General features: G+C 31.2%; 1 protein-coding gene across 1 annotated transcript in view; it reads right to left on the reverse strand.

Moving 5' to 3' along the window:
• LOC142318075 (chymotrypsinogen A-like) overlaps nt 1-16,409 on the reverse strand; it is a 65,214-nt gene that overhangs the window by 24,716 nt on the left and 24,089 nt on the right. The window contains exon 5 of the mRNA XM_075354601.1: nt 8,985-9,190. Coding sequence (XP_075210716.1) covers nt 8,985-9,190 — 206 coding nt within the window. The remainder of the gene's footprint in view (nt 1-8,984; nt 9,191-16,409) is intronic.

The following is a 16,409-nucleotide window of genomic DNA, read 5'->3' on the forward strand; positions in this document are numbered from 1 at the left end:
TTTAATATTTCTCACGTTACAAGAATAAAATTTCGATGCGTCTTTAACAGATTTATATTTCCTATCGGTTTGAAACTCTACAATAACAAAACGCGCTTTGTCCTACTGCGATGATGTTTTTTACATTCCATTTTATTGAATTTGTTTGAGGAACTACCGGATATTCGTGAAGTTCCCAATTTCTAAATTTCATACTCATCTCTTTATTTTTATCTCTCGATTTAACCAGTTCCAATTGAGGCGGTGGTTTTAAATGCGGTACACTCCATATGATTTCTGTCATTTCTAATTTAGATTGATGATCTGAAATTGTAGCGAGTATCATGTTTACGTCGTAATTACTAAGTTTCAACACTAATTCTTATCTATTGTTCATGATTATTTTTTTATAATCTTCAGCAAAACCAATCAACATTGATAATGGTATACACAAAGTAAAACACGGACAACGATGGTTTGTCCGTGTAAATTTTATTTTCATCATTCAACAATCCGTCTCTTTCAGCCGATGAAAGTAAAAATTTCGTCATTGAAATCGCATTTTTCAAAATCGTTCTTACATCCACGTTTCTAATGCCGGCTACTCCTTGTCCGTTTATTTCTCCAACCACCACCCCATTCAGTCACCCTAAAGCATATGACCAAATGTCTGTGCCACAAACGCCTACTTAGCCTCAAACAGTCTTTTTTTTTTTTCTTCAGTCATTTGACTGGTTTGATGCAGCTCTCCAAGATTCCCTATCTAGTGCTAGTCGTTTCATTTCAGTATACGCTCTACATCCTACATCCCTAACAATTTGTTTTACATATTCCAAACGTGGCCTGCCTACACAATTTTTCCCTTCTACCTGTCCTTCCAATATGAAAGCGACTATTCCAGGATGCCTTAGTATGTGGCCTATAAGTCTGTCTCTTCTTTTAACTATATTTTTCCAAATGCTTCTTTCTTCATCTATTTGCCGCAATACCTCTTCGTTTGTCACTTTATCCACCCGTCTGATTTTTAACATTCTCCTATAGCACCGCATTTCAAAAGCTTCTAATCTTTTCTTCTCAGATACTCCGATCGTCCAAGTTTCACTTCCATATAAAGCGACACTCCAAACATACACTTTCAAAAATCTTTTCCTGACATTTAAATTCATTTTTGATGTAAACAAATTATATTTATTGCTGAAGGCTCGTTTCGCTTGTGCTATTCGGCATTTTATATCGCTCCTGCTTCGTCCATCTTTAGTAATTCTACATCCCAAATAACAAAATTCTTCTACCTACATAATCTTTCCTCCTCCTATTTTCACATTCAGTCGTCCATCTTTGTTATTTCTAATACATTTCATTATTTTAATTTTGTTCCTGTTTATTTTCATGCGATAGTTCTTGCGTAGGACTTCATCTATGCCGTTCATTGTTTCTTCTAAATCCTTTTTACTCTCGGCTAGAATTACTATATCATCAGCAAATCGAAGCATCTTTAAGTCCTCGATATACGTTCATATTTTGGTATCACCACTTGCGCGATTCTCATAACTCTTTGTACTATGAAATCCTTATTACCGATATTAGTAAAGATGACTAATTTACTAATTAACCGGCATCAATTGAGTTCGGTGAATTGGCAACTGTAATGCCATTTTTAGTCGTCAAACCTCTCTCTCTTTTTCCTGTTTAGCCTCCGGTAACTACCGTTTAGATAATACTTCAGAGGATGAATGAGGATGATATGTATGAGTGTAAATGAAGTGTCTTGTACATTCTCAGTTCGACTATTCCTGAGATGTGTTGTTAATTGAAACCCAACCACCAAAGAACACCGGTATCCACGATCTAGTATTCAAATCCGTGTAAAAATAACTGGCTTTACTAGGACTTGAACGCTGGAACTCTCGGCTTCCAAATTATCTGATTTGGGAAGACGCGTTCACCACTAGACCAACCCGGTAGGTTTAGTCGCCAAACCTGATCTGGGCCTTATTTGCGTTTGAAATGTTTCGGTAACTTTATAGCAATACCGATTGGGATAATTTTTATTTCGCCAACTTTTAAAACTGTATCGATTGCTGAAAATAAATTTAACCCGCGCTTTGTTTGGTAGCATATTTGGGAAAATCAAAAAAAAATTAATGAATTTCTTAACTTTAACAATTTCAGACGTTTTTTTAAATATTTCTGTGTTAAAAAGTTAATAACACAAAAACTAATACTTTATAAACATTATTTTTGACGTATGATATTATTTTTTAGTTTTGTTATTTCGTTTTCACGAATCATTTCTGCGATAATCGATTTAATCTCTTGCATTTTATTTTTTACATCTGTCGTGATGGTAACTTTCATGAAATCTTCAGTAACGCGGCTATTTATCTCATCATTTATATAGTTTTCAATTTTTGTTTTAAGCGACGCGATTACATCTTTCATAACCTTTATAGTTTCTTCTGCCAACCTCAGTTTTTTAGCCTCTATGTGCTTTTTAATGTGCTCATCGTAGTCATTCAATCTTTCGAGACCGACAAACTGTTCACCGAGATTGGTTGTGTATTCGTTAAAAATATATTTTTAACCCGTAAAAAATTCACCGCGTCACAATCATCACGCGGATCAGACACATTACACAATATATGATCTTTCATATCATAATTTTCATCATCAGTCATTGAAAAACCGAGCTCGGGAGGACTTCTTGCCCCTTTCGCCATTTTTTACCGCCGCCTAATCTAAAACGTGATGTCTACATATTAAAAATAGAAAACGAAAACAAATACTCTATTCAAATTCAATGTTTTTCATTTCTCCAGTTATGGATATAATTTCATTTGAAACAGTTTTGTTTACGGCATCATATTCACCCACAAGCGTATACAATCTATCGACAAATTTATTTGGTTCTTCCCAGTACTGATAGATTGGATTATAATTTAATTGCGCGTGCATACTCTGCTACCACTAAACGATGTTTAGCGGTAGTTTTATACGTTGACGGTGTTTTATACGGTGAAACAGATATATCGGTTCTTTTTGAAGGAAAAACCTTTCTAATCATTTCATTATATTTGTAGGATTTGTTTGTTTTTACTGCACCAGCATCTATCAAGTGCGCACCAGTATGGTGTATCATTTCACCATAAGTTTTCATATCTGCCTTGTAAACCTTTTTTAGGTCTGGATTTTTATAAATGAACAACTCAATAATGACCGGTATGGCCGAATAGATTAAATTTCCGAGATATATTTTATCATCTACAAATTCAATCTTAACGCTACCCAATGTGGTTGTATTTGTATCTTTATCATACTTTACACCGTACACATGATCCAGTGATACTTTTGGACCTGTTTATAAGTATGGTTTTATAGCTTCTTCTCACTTGTAATTGTATCTTGCGTTTCAGAAAATTGTGTAAATGGATTGTCTACCACAATAACTATATATTTTGTAAATTTAAGGGGTTCTTCACCTTCATAAGCGGTTTGAGTAAGCCATAAGGAAAAACCTATTTTTCTCAATTTTTCAGGTCAAAAATTATAAGAAATCACTAATTCTGCTCCTTAATTAACTGCTAAAAATTTCAATACGACTTCATTTTACCAGGGAAGCTGAAATCTGAGTAGTCAGTCTTTCACTACCCATAACTCGCAAACGAAGAATTTTAGGACAAATATGAACTCTAGGTCTATATGAACTTTTTCCGTTATTTTCACGAGTAGAATAGGTTATGAAATTTCTAGAAGAAATTCGTGATACACCTAGATATATATATATATATATATAGGTGTGTGTGTGTGTGTGTGTGTGTGTGTGTGTGTGTGTGTGTGTGTGTGTGTGCAGTGATTGAAGTCATTGGATTTGATGAATAAATTCAGAAATCAACTGCTCACCAGTGGTAGCCATTAACAGGTGATGTAACAGTTATTAATAAAATGGCAAATTGTCCCAAAAACTATTTCTTACTTGTGAGATTCATGGGTAAGGTAAAAAAAGGACTTTATAAATATTTTTAAATCTTATATATCTTAAATTCCTCATTTATTATTTAATTATTATTTTATTTAGGCGTTTGATTCTTATCATGACTTAGACACACTGGAAAGATTCTACAAAATCATAAAATTAATTACAACCAAAACAGTACTGGCAGGTATTCATAATAGCAAATAATATCTGGAAATATACATCACAATTAAAATCTTAAACATGCTATACACATATTTTAATAAAGTAGATGAGATTGATTAAATGATAAATTAAATGACCCCGGATGTGCCTTATACCTAAACCAAAGACAGCATACAACTATTATTTTTTAAGAAATTATAAAATAAGCTTAAGCCTATGAATAAAATTAAACCTGTTTTAAATGTTAAGTACTAATTTAGAACTGTAGTAAGTGTTTGTATGTTAGGTAATTGGTTTTTATAGCCGTACAATCTTTGTGAAAATAAAGGTAGGTGGGAATAATAAATTTTTCTCTTTCAAAAAGTGAGTGTATATGTGTAAGAATAGTCAACTTATGCTAGTTTCTGTGTTATAACGCTACCTCAGACTAAACATTTAATTCATTGTCCAATTTTTAACTCATTCTAAGTTTAATCATATATATATATATATATATATAAGATACAACGAAGAGGGTGTTTACAGATGAAGAAAACAAAGCAAGATCTGAACGGATGAAGAAATACTGGGCAGTTCGGAAGAGTAAAATAACACACTTTTCTCAGAAAAGATCCAACTAAAATTGACTTAAGTAGTCCCATGTTGGCCGTAAAAGCATAATAATAATAATAATAATAATATATATATTAGATTACTTAGGCACCTAATAGTTGTTAAAAAAAAAAATCAGATATTTGTTGATTCTTCTTGCAGATTATTACGAAGAACATATGATTACAACAAAAAACTTGTTCTTTAAAAGAGGTAATCTAGTGGTTTTTGTTTTTTTTTAGGATGTTTGCAAAGTTCTTATATAAAAAGAAATTTCAGCAGTCAAAAAAATGACTTACTCCATTCTGAGACAGAGTAAAATAATTTTAACTGTAATCGGTAAATAAAATTTGAGAATAAAGGAAATCTGTGAAAAGTTGTGTTCAAATAAAGTTTTCTTTGCTTAATGATAGTAAAAAAAAAAAGGTTAAGCTAAGTCTTGACTATATAACTGTCTTGTGGGTTGAAGAAAATATTCACAGAATACAATCACATTTGAACAGCTCTTTAACACAATTCTCTAATCAAAGAAATACGTAAATACTGCGCTATTAATAATTAAGTATTCATTATTATTCAATACAAAATAGTGAATTTTTTTGCACTATTTACAAGTACAAGCATTTTTTATTTGAGAGTGAACAATAAAAATTAAATTAATGGTTTACTTATCACTTTTTTCATACAATCTCAGTTTTAGTATTTCTTTATACCTGCAGTAAAAAATTAATGAGAAAAATATTATGATTTTATGTAGTAACTAGTTTATAGGAAAGACCAGATTTTCGGAAGCTCTAGTTTTTTATTTATAACAGACCACTAAAGCAAAGATTTTCTATTTCTATATCAGTTTTTCAGTTTCTATTTTGATTACTACTACCAAAGAGTATTACTGAAATCAGTAAATTTTTGAAAGAAACACCAGAAAATTTTATTTTTTTATGCCATTTATTTCATCTAAAATCATCTGAGCAAAGAATTGAAATTTTATAACTTTATTATGGTACCTTATTAATATTAAAATTCACTTAGTACTAATAGAACAAATGTTTCATTCATATCATGTCCTGTGACTGGATTAAAGGGAAAGAAAAACAGCTACTAAATTGTTTCCTGTATAAGGTACTGAGTTAATAGTTTTCATTTGGCTAGAACATGGAACTAGCAGTTAATGATGTTAAAGAACAATTTAGATTCGGAGTAACAGTACAAGGTGAAAAGATAAAGATGCTACGATTTGCTGATGATATAGTAATTCTAGCCGACAGTAAAAAGGATTTAGAAGAAACAATGAACGGCATAGATGAAGTCCTACACAAGAACTATCGCATGAAAATAAACAAGAACAAAACAAAAGTAATGAAATGAAGTAGAAATGACAAAGATGGACCACTGAATGTGAAAATAGGAGGAGAAAAGATTATGGAGGTAGAAGAATTTTGTTATTTGGGAAGTAGAATTACTAAAGATGGACGAAGCAGGAGCGATATAAAATGCAGAATAGCACAAGCTAAACGAGCCTTCAGTAAGAAATATAATTTGTTTACATCAAAAATTAATTTAAATAACAGGAAAAGATTTTTGAAAGTATATGTTTGGAGTGTCGCTTTATATGGAAGTGAAACTTGGATGATTGGAGTATCTCAAAAGAAAAGATTAGATTAGAAGCTTTTGAAATGCGGTGCTATAGGAGAATGTTAAAAATCAGATGGGTGGATAAAGTGACAAATGAAGAGGTATTGCGGCAAATAGATGAAAAAGAAGCATTTGGAAAAATATAGTTAAAAGAAGAGACAGACTTATACGCCACATACTAAGGCATCCTGGAATAGTCGCTTTAATATTGGAAGGACAGGTAGAAGGAAAAAATTGTGTATGCAGGCCACGTTTTGAATATGTAAAACAAATTGTTAGGGATGTAGGATGTAGAGGGTATACTGAAATGAAACGACTAGCACTAGATAAGGAATCTTGAAGAGCTGCATCAAACCAGTCAAATGACTGAAGACAAAAAAAAAATTTGGCTAGTGGATTCTGTGTTTAACTTCATAGTAAAATTAATGGTACTAGGTCATCTGGAATGAAAAACAAATCAGTTTCAGATCAGTACTAGATGCTCTGAATAATACAATAAAAATACATTAAAAAAGCACAAATTATTACTTGGAACTCTCTACCATGAAGACCAATTGGTTATAAGTACTAAAAAAAAAAATATATATATATATTAATAGATTAGTGTGCAAATAAGTTGATAAGTTGAATATGTAAGTTTTTTATTAGTGTTTATTGATTAGTTTTGCTCCACTTTCTCTACCATTACTAGGATTTTAACCATAGAATCCTCGACTTCAAAATTAGCCGAGTCAAAGATTATAACGTTTTGCCCTACTGGTTTATGCCTGTTGTTTTTTCATAACATTTTTTTTCTGTTAAAATTGAAATTATAAGAAATAGTGCTACGTTTACAAAAAAAAGTCCTTTATTATAAGGAGATAACAATAATGTCTAAAACTGTGATGAAACTATTCCTACTCGCTTTCAAACAGTAAGTGCTGCTTACCATTGCAAAATTTTTGTTTAATTAAATCAAAAATTATAAAATCTTTATATAAAACTGTTGATCACAAAACATACAAAACTTAATGCTAACATGGATTCATGCAAATTACTACTTGTTAAGTAAACAGAAATGATGGGAAAACAGCTGATAAAGTCCACAATTTTAAAATTAAGTAGTGATGTAACAGGAAACACTACATGATGTTTTTCTTTAGATATGATAGTATATAATCTGCAGTTGTGATATTTAGCTAAAAATAGATCTACAAAATAAAATAGATAGGGAAGACTTCAAAAAATTTAGGAAGTTTAGGGTCGAAGCATGGTGACATGTAGGGCCAGGGAGATAGCCTCTATGCCTAACAGTGTTTTTGGCCCACCCACACGCAAGAGTGGGAGGGGATCAAAGCTCCCCGATGATGGTATAGAGAACTCTCGAGGCGTGAGAGGGTCGCGGACAGCAAAGAATGTGTGCAACACACGTCTGGAACTTGTAGAGTAGGGCTGGGGAGGGTAGCTCTCCAGTGAAGGAGCATGTCGGCCCCTCGAAGAGGAAGTCAGCATGTTCCTATGAGGTTGGAGGGACCCCGTTGGAAAAGCCCTTTGAAGGGGTAAGTCAGGGAGAGCACAGACTGCTACCATGACACCCTGAGCTGATTGTGATATGCCTAACGGCGGGGACTGGTTACCTTAGGGGTGTTTAAAAAAAAAAGATCTACAAAATAAAACACTAATAGATATATCAAATTGTGTTAAGTTACAACATATTAGATTCTCTAAATAAAGAGTATTAATGATTTTCTTCATCAATATGAAAAAAAATTAAACTTTTATACTGATCTCCTTACCAAGTAAAAATTTATGAAAGAGTTTTTGAAAAACATTTAGATAATAATCATACTTCATTTAATCTGTAAGCTAATATAAATGGAATTAATTCCTAATATGTGCACAAATTTGACAGTTCATACAGAAACAAAAATAAAAAGAATTGCATTTCACAATTCAAAGTGAATATGTTTGATTACATCATATTTGATATAGTATTTAAAAATTAGACTTAGCTTAACAAGGAATAACTCTTCTACAAAGTAATAGATCACACAAGTAAAGAATTTCCAAAAACAGCAAACATATCTTGGTTTAACCAGAAAGATTTGGATGTTAACACACAGAAAAAAATCTGAGTATTGGTGGTATCTATGATTTTAAAATTGATGTAAAATGTTTTTAAATATAACTGGTTTTTAAAAGTCTACTTAATTTTAAACTACCTTAGGTACAGGTAAAGTTTTATAACTTTTGCCTTAAAATAAATAACATAAGTGAATTTAAAATCTTTTCATACATAGAAAATTCATAATTTTTTTCTTTTGTGTTGTTAGTAAACTGTAAGCAAAAATAAAATAATAAATAATAATACAAGTTAGTGTTTAGCATTATAAAGTGATAAAATTAAATATAAATCCGGAATATAAGTAATCAATAAACAACATAACTAATAAATAATCGGTCATTTTTGACTAATTTAAATACCATTAATTGCAATCAAATATTTCTATGGTTTCATTTTTCATGTAATATAGAAAAGAGTCCTCTATATCACTTCTGTTACTTCCAGTCAGTTTATTGCTTCCTCAGCATGAAAAAAACATGATAATATTTTTAAATATTAGAAATTAATGATTCTCTATATAAAAAATGTCAAATTTACCTTGCAAGCATCAACATTTTTACTAAAAGCACAAAATGCTGCTGAAGTATCCTCTGCAAAATGCTGGCCAACATCTAGGGCCATCAAGCACTTTGAATTCGATATTACTTCTACCAATGCTTCTTTAGGATATCGAGAAGCATTACCTTCAAAGTGTTCTGTTCCCCAGCCTGCTACACCAGCCATCGTACCAGTATAGTTAAATACTGTAAAGTAAAAAAAAAGAAAAATGTAATTCTTTTTGACATTTCTCATCTACAAATATAAACTAAATTAAAATATTTAATAAATTTCAAACAATAAAGTAATACATTAAAACTGTAATAACAAATCTGTAATCATAAAGTGAAATAAAACTACATGATGTGAAATTCAGCAATTTTTACAATAAATTTTGTCTTAATTAAATGTACAAAATTTAGTAGTTAGATTTTACAACAGTAGATGCTAAAATTTAGAGGTTTGGAACATCATAAATTAAAAAAATCTACTTTGAATTCAATATCATAAATACTATAAAATTTTAAAATGTTATAAAATAGCAGTAAAAGATAGCTGTAAAAAAATAAACTTTAAAAAGCATATGTATAAGTCATTATGAGATTAAATTTTATAAAATCCTTTTTCTTTTTCATTTGATAAAAAATGCCAAGTTGCAGCAGTCATTAATATCCAAGCTATATCTGACTTCACAAAAAAAAAACTAAAATTCATAATTTCTATGTATAAATTAATTTCCAAAAATCTGGTTTTCGACCCTCATCAGTTGCACCATCATCTGAAATATATCATAATTAGTATCAGCTTTTATCTTCTATTAGAATCCTAATTGCATATCCTTTTGAAGTGGTGGACTTGGGTAGTTGTTCTAATTTAGCATTACATTAAGAATTCAGAGTAGTAAGTTAAGCCAGTGACTTTTACAATTACAAATTGTTATTATTATTATGTTCCTTTATCTTTAGTGAATTTTATTATGTCCTAAAACATTCCCAAGGTATTTTCCTAAAAACAACACCAAGACATGATATGATATCCCACATTCAGAAATCAAATACTTTTTCTGTATTTAATAAGGTACTCTTGTTACAGGTCTTTCTCTATCTTGTATAGAAGCTAACCCTACATTTAATGATAGGTAAAGATAGACTTTTTAATCTACCTCCACAAGGAAGGCATACAACCTACTGAAGAAGTATCCTTAAACAGTAAGATAGATGAGGAACAAAGGAACAACTTTCATTAAAATTTTTTAAATGTTAATTTCTTTTCAAATTCATTTCTGAACTATCTTTCAATTTCACTTTGAATAATAGCATCCCACAGCCAGTGCTAACCAAGTATTTTTAAGAAGAAAAAATGTGGCCAAAGCACAATAATCCATGTTCCCTAAAAAAAAAAATCATTTCAGCTTTAAAAATGCACGATATATTTATATCTAGATATTTTTATTTAAAAATCCAGATTGATATCAAAATTTATATTCTGAAAACTACTTTTTGTATAATTTAAAATAAATTTATGGTTGGTATAAGATCAATTGCTGACATACCAGATGTGTCAAAATTAACTATAGTACAGGTTCACTTTCAAGAAAAAAAATCTTAATGTTATGAGTAACTGAAATCTTGAAAAATCAACTAATTAATTTTTTGTGTGTGTATACATTCTTCTGTATACATTCTTCACAGCAAAGAGTTAGTTCCAAAAAAATGTCAAAGATGCTCAAGTCAAGAAGATCATCTATCGTGACAGAGGTAAAGCTGAATAATATTTTTGATTGCATAAACTTTTAACATTTAAAATTACACCTTTACAAAATAACCGCAATGCATTAGTTGCACATTAATGAATTTCCTAAACATGCTGTATATTGCCAGTGGTTTTTGGATTTTATAATTAAAAGTTAACAATAATTAATCGTTTTAAAAAATGAATAATTAAAATATTCTCAATTAAGATTTTTATCAGATAAAACAGGGTTTCATTTATTGGACCATTTCAACAGCCAGAACAATCAGTTGTGGTCTGTAAATTATCCTCATGATGCTGAGTATCAAATTTTTCATGAAAAATTTGGAGTTTGGTATGCTGTCATGTTAGCAGATAATCACTTAGTTTTTCCAGAACACATTAGACTTAGAACATTATTGCAATGAAATCATTTATCGTTTCATTGCCAAACTAGATGAAGAAGAAATTGCTGCAGTTTAGTACCAACAAGCTGGGACCACAAGAAACACTATCAGTGTTTTACTAAATTTGCTGCAAAAAGTTTTTGTGATGGAGTAATTTCAAAGCACATCTGGTCATTGAGATCTTCAGATCTTATAATAACAGATTTTTATTTATGAAGTCCAGTGGAAGGATCTATTTAGAGAAAAATAATATAACTGTTCTTTATATTATAAAATAATATAATATAATGACCGTTCACTGTTTATAAAAATTCATTGTTGCATTATTCCTGTTTCTACCATTGCTATTTGAATATAATGAATCCAGTTTCATTTAGAACACCTGGTATAACGTTGTTTTCAGACATGCTTTTTGATTAAACTCACCCACCATAAATAAATTAATCTTGAGAATTATTTTTTTTTAATAATAATTTTTTTTAGTTTCACTTGTTTCTTCTTTTCTTTTTTGTGGTGTTAAGTAAATGGAACTCTTATTTTTCATACACAATGCTGGTTACATCATTGTGAATCAGAATTGATACTACAACATTGTTTTATTTTGTATAGTTTTACCTAGAATCTTTTTTATTATTTTTAAACAAATAAAATTTTATCTTGACTGTAGTTCTTATGTTATTAACTACCTGGAATTTATAAATAAAAAAAAAAAAATGATAGCTAAGTTTCTTGTTTTGAGCTATGAATATATTGTACAGTACTCTATATAGATTTATTTATTTATATTATAATTACTCTTCCTGAATCATTATTATTTACCTCACATATGTTTCAGCTGAGCCCATGTCATTTATATGGACTTAATTTATAATGTTACATTGATATAAGATCAGAATCATTTACTTTTTAATTTACAAAGTAGTTTGGCAATTGAATTTTTGTTCTTGTACTAAGTATGAAAATGTTTCTTCAGCAGACATCTTCAAAATTAATGAGTGTTGAAAGTTATTCCTTGATGGCATCTTTTCTCCGTGATATTTTTTGTATCAATTTTGTTTCCTTATCTCTAAAATGTATGCACTTCCTTGAACTTCCTGAAACTATGACTGGACTGTGTTTTATCCTTAGGAACCTGATTCTCTCTTCATCAAAACAATAATTAACTAGTTTATTCCTTATAACTTGCTGAGTATCTTAACAATTGAAAAAGTCTTACCTTTTCATTTTCCATTGTTTTAAAAAGTATAAAGTAAATTTAAAATTCTTTTTCTTTCACCTCAAGTCTTTTCCCTCATTTCCTTTTCTTCTGCATTTCTTCAGTCAGAAAGACTGAAATTTACATTAACATTCAAACTGTGAAAGAAGAAACACAACTATGCCTAATTATACCAATTAAACCTAACTATAAGCAACTCAATACATGAATTACTAATACTTAATACCAAAATAATTAAATTATGCTACCAATTAACATAAATACAAAACAAACCAAAGATATTAGAGTGAAAACTGTATCTCAAATACCAAAGAAAACCCCAAAGTGTTCAACTGCATACCTAGAATATTATCTAATGAGTAAAAGTTTATTAATTCCAAAACAAATAATAGTGCAGAACCAAAGCTGCTGATTTGTGTTGGCAGTGATGGCATTTATGGGGTAATCAAAAAAAAATTGGCTTTAAAAATAATACCTATCATTATCTGTCAAATCCCTTGTAACTAGTTTGTAAGACTTATGTTGTTTTAAGACATTGTTAACTCCATCAGTCGACCTATTCAGCCAGATTAAACTGATTTTAAAAACAGTTTATTTTGCATATTCCTTTGCTGAATATAAATGGATGTCTCTAATAAAAAAAAAAAAAAAATTCTGAAGTCGGTTTTCATCTTGTCTTTGAGACATATTATGCTGAATATAAACAGAATGTCATTAAATAAGCCAAACCGTCTTTATTCTTTGTTAAATCAGTTAGACCACCAAAATTTATTTTAAAATTATTTCAATTTTCTCTCAGTAAACATTTTTTTTGATAAACTTTTGATCAAGTGGCTTTTACCTTTAAAATTGCCGGTACAACTACCCTTCCCAGTGATATCACAGGACGTTTTCTTCTTTCTCTGAGCAATGGACACGCCTGGTAGTAATAATGTGTGGTAGGGTATCACGTAAATCCACCAGGTTGGTCTAGTGGTGAACGCATCTTCGCAAATCAGCTGATTTTGAAGTTGAGAGTTCCAGTGTTCAAGTCCTAGTAAAGGCAGGTACTTTTATACAGATTTGAATACTAGATCATGGATACCAGTGTTCTTTGGTGGTTGGGTTTAAATTAACCATACATCTCAGAAATGGTCGACGTTAGACTGTACAAGAATATACTTCACTTACATTCACACATATCATCCTCATTCATCCTTTGAAGTAATACCTGATGGTGATTCCCGTAGGCTAAATAGAAAAAAGAAGAGGGTATCACATAGGTGTGATCCCAGCAGAACTCATAAAACCTGACTTGGGAAGAAGCCTTGTATATTAGTAGGCAAGATCATGAGCTAAAGCTAATTCCTGCTTTTGACCCTGTGCATGTTGCTCTGCATGGTGTACTCCCCATGAATTACTGGTAAAACTACCCAATTCCAAACACCTTGGACAACCAGGGCAGCTGGTACTGATGATGTGCAGTAGAGGTTTAATGTGGTTCCTTATGGGAATAAAGTGTCCTTGATGGTTATTCATCAAATGTTGTGTGAGGAACCTTGCTAACATTAGTACTATGGGGACAGGGAAAACCTACTGGTGTGGCTAAATGGTTCCCTGATATAGCATTAGACTCTTAGTGGTAGTGGTGCTACCTTTTAGGGATAAATAGGTCTTCATTCTGCCTAGTATTTGTTCTGGCAGCGCATTCCTTTAAGATGGGTGAGATTTGACACATCCTCAAACTGCTGTGGTCCAACAAGCCCTATTAGAGCACTCACACTTCAGTCAGGTCTATGCACCTGCAGCCTCAGGTGCAATGTAGGTAGCCAAGCTTCCTTGGTCACAGTCTCGAATTCACAGACACATGGTGACTCCATCAGTGTGATAAAGCTGTAAGAGGAAACATCTTACAGCTTTATCACACTGTGTTGTTTGTGGTAACAACAACAATAATAATAATAATATATATATTTAAAATAAATATACGATTATATAAAATTATATATATATAATAATAAAATATTATGATTATATGCAATGTAGTAATAATAATAATAATAAACACTGAAATAAATTTTGTTTAATCTGTATATAAATTTATGAAAAGGAAAAATTATTTTATTTTTATTTTATGATATGGAAATGAAAACTACTAGTTGTTAATCAGGCTTTATATCATATAAGTGTTTATATATTTATTCTTTAAATTAATGCTTTCTTGTTCTGTTAAATAAAATAAGTGATTTTAAATTTTTTGAGCACTCAAATATTGAAGTTAGTTGCAAATCTGCCCGCGATCGTGTTCTTTTTTGTTTAACCTCCGGGACCACCGTTTATGTATTGCTTCAGAGGATGAGATGAATGATTGGCAGCGTGTGTGAAAATGCTATGCCTGACCGGATTCGAACGTGAGACTTCCGGATGGAAGGACGAGACGCTACCACTCGCGCCACGGAGGCCGGCAATCATGTTATTTTTATTATGATCAGAGTTACTACTAACTAATGTTCGTTACCCTTTCTATGATATTGTTATGTCACTTGATGTAATAAAAGTGAACTACTAACGGAATTTCAAAGAATACGCAACCCTAAAATTAAGGTAGAAGTCACGCATAGGTAAATTTGATTTCTCCCTACATATCAGCTGGCAACACTGCACTCAAGGTCAGCAGCTTGTAACAGTTGAAATGTCTTTCTTATGCACTACTGCAATACCTGTATAAATTCGTCTCTATTTTGTTAAATATGTATTTCCCAAGGACGAACATGTGTTTATTATTGATACTTACGAACGAGTGAAATACGAGTTTCGGGTAAAATTTCCTAATTCTCCAGTTCCGATTAAGTCGACAATATCCCATTTGATTAATAAATTTCGTGAGACTGGAAATGTGGTAAGTGTACATGATCGGAAAAGCACAGGTCGACCATCACTGTTAACAGTAGAAGTTCTGGAGATGTATAAGAACGTTTGATTCGCGCTCGCAGAGAATTGCTCAGAAAGTTATCTTTACAGGCTGGGCTTTCACTATTTACAGCTTCCAGGGCAATTAAAAAATTATAATCACATGCTTATCGCATGGGTGTCGTTAATGAAATGAAAGAAATAGACCATGGAAAACGTTTACAATGAGGTCGTTGTTTTTGTTCTCTTGATGACGATATAGAAATTTTGGATCGTGTTTATTTCAGCGACGAGGCATGGTTTCACTTGGATGGCTACATTAACAGCCAAAACTGCCGAATATAGAGGGCTGAAAATCCTCACGCGTTTCATGAACGATCATTACACACACGTGAAATTGGTGTTTGACCCCGGCGTCGTATAATAGGGCCTTTATTTCTTGAGAAATCTGTAGATGGTGTGGTTTATTGCAGCTTGATCGAACAGTTTATTACCATGTTAGATTTAACGAATGAGGATGTTGGTTCCAACACGATAACGCAACGTGTCAAACTTCTAATGAAATGCTGGATATATTACGGGAATTTTTGGCCATCGTTTGATATCAAAAGGATTGTCGCCTCAAAGATTCGAAGATTTTTCTCCAGCCAACTTTTTCCTGTGGGGTATTTAAAAAGTATAGTTTTTAAGAACAATCGTCATACACTTGACGAATTGAAGGCTAACATTGAAAGTGAGATTTCAAATATTACTAAGCAAACCTTACGAAAAGTAGCTGCAAATGTAATGAAATGTGTAAGAACCTGCATCGAGATCACAGGAAATAATTTTGAACATCTATTGTAAAATTATTAAAGGAAATTTGAAATATTGTTGTATACTACTTTATTAACATTAATATTTTTTTAATAACTTCACGTCATCAAACAAAGGGGTTGCGTCATTTTTAAACACTCGTTATTTCATCTTGTTGATTTATATGAGTAAATATCTGGTGATGCATGAAATTTATTTTAAGATACTGTACAAAAAATGACATTGTGATTAATAACGTCACACACAAATAATACTAAGTGAAATTATTAAGAAATCCTTTCATTTTAATACTACAACGTAAATTAAGAAATTTTAGGATAATACTGAGGCATCGATGCTTTACAAATAAAGATTGATACCCTGAAT

The sequence above is a fragment of the Lycorma delicatula genome, chromosome 1, assembly GCF_047948215.1.
Source record: "Lycorma delicatula isolate Av1 chromosome 1, ASM4794821v1, whole genome shotgun sequence".
In the NCBI taxonomy this organism is placed as follows: Eukaryota; Metazoa; Arthropoda; class Insecta; order Hemiptera; family Fulgoridae; genus Lycorma; species Lycorma delicatula.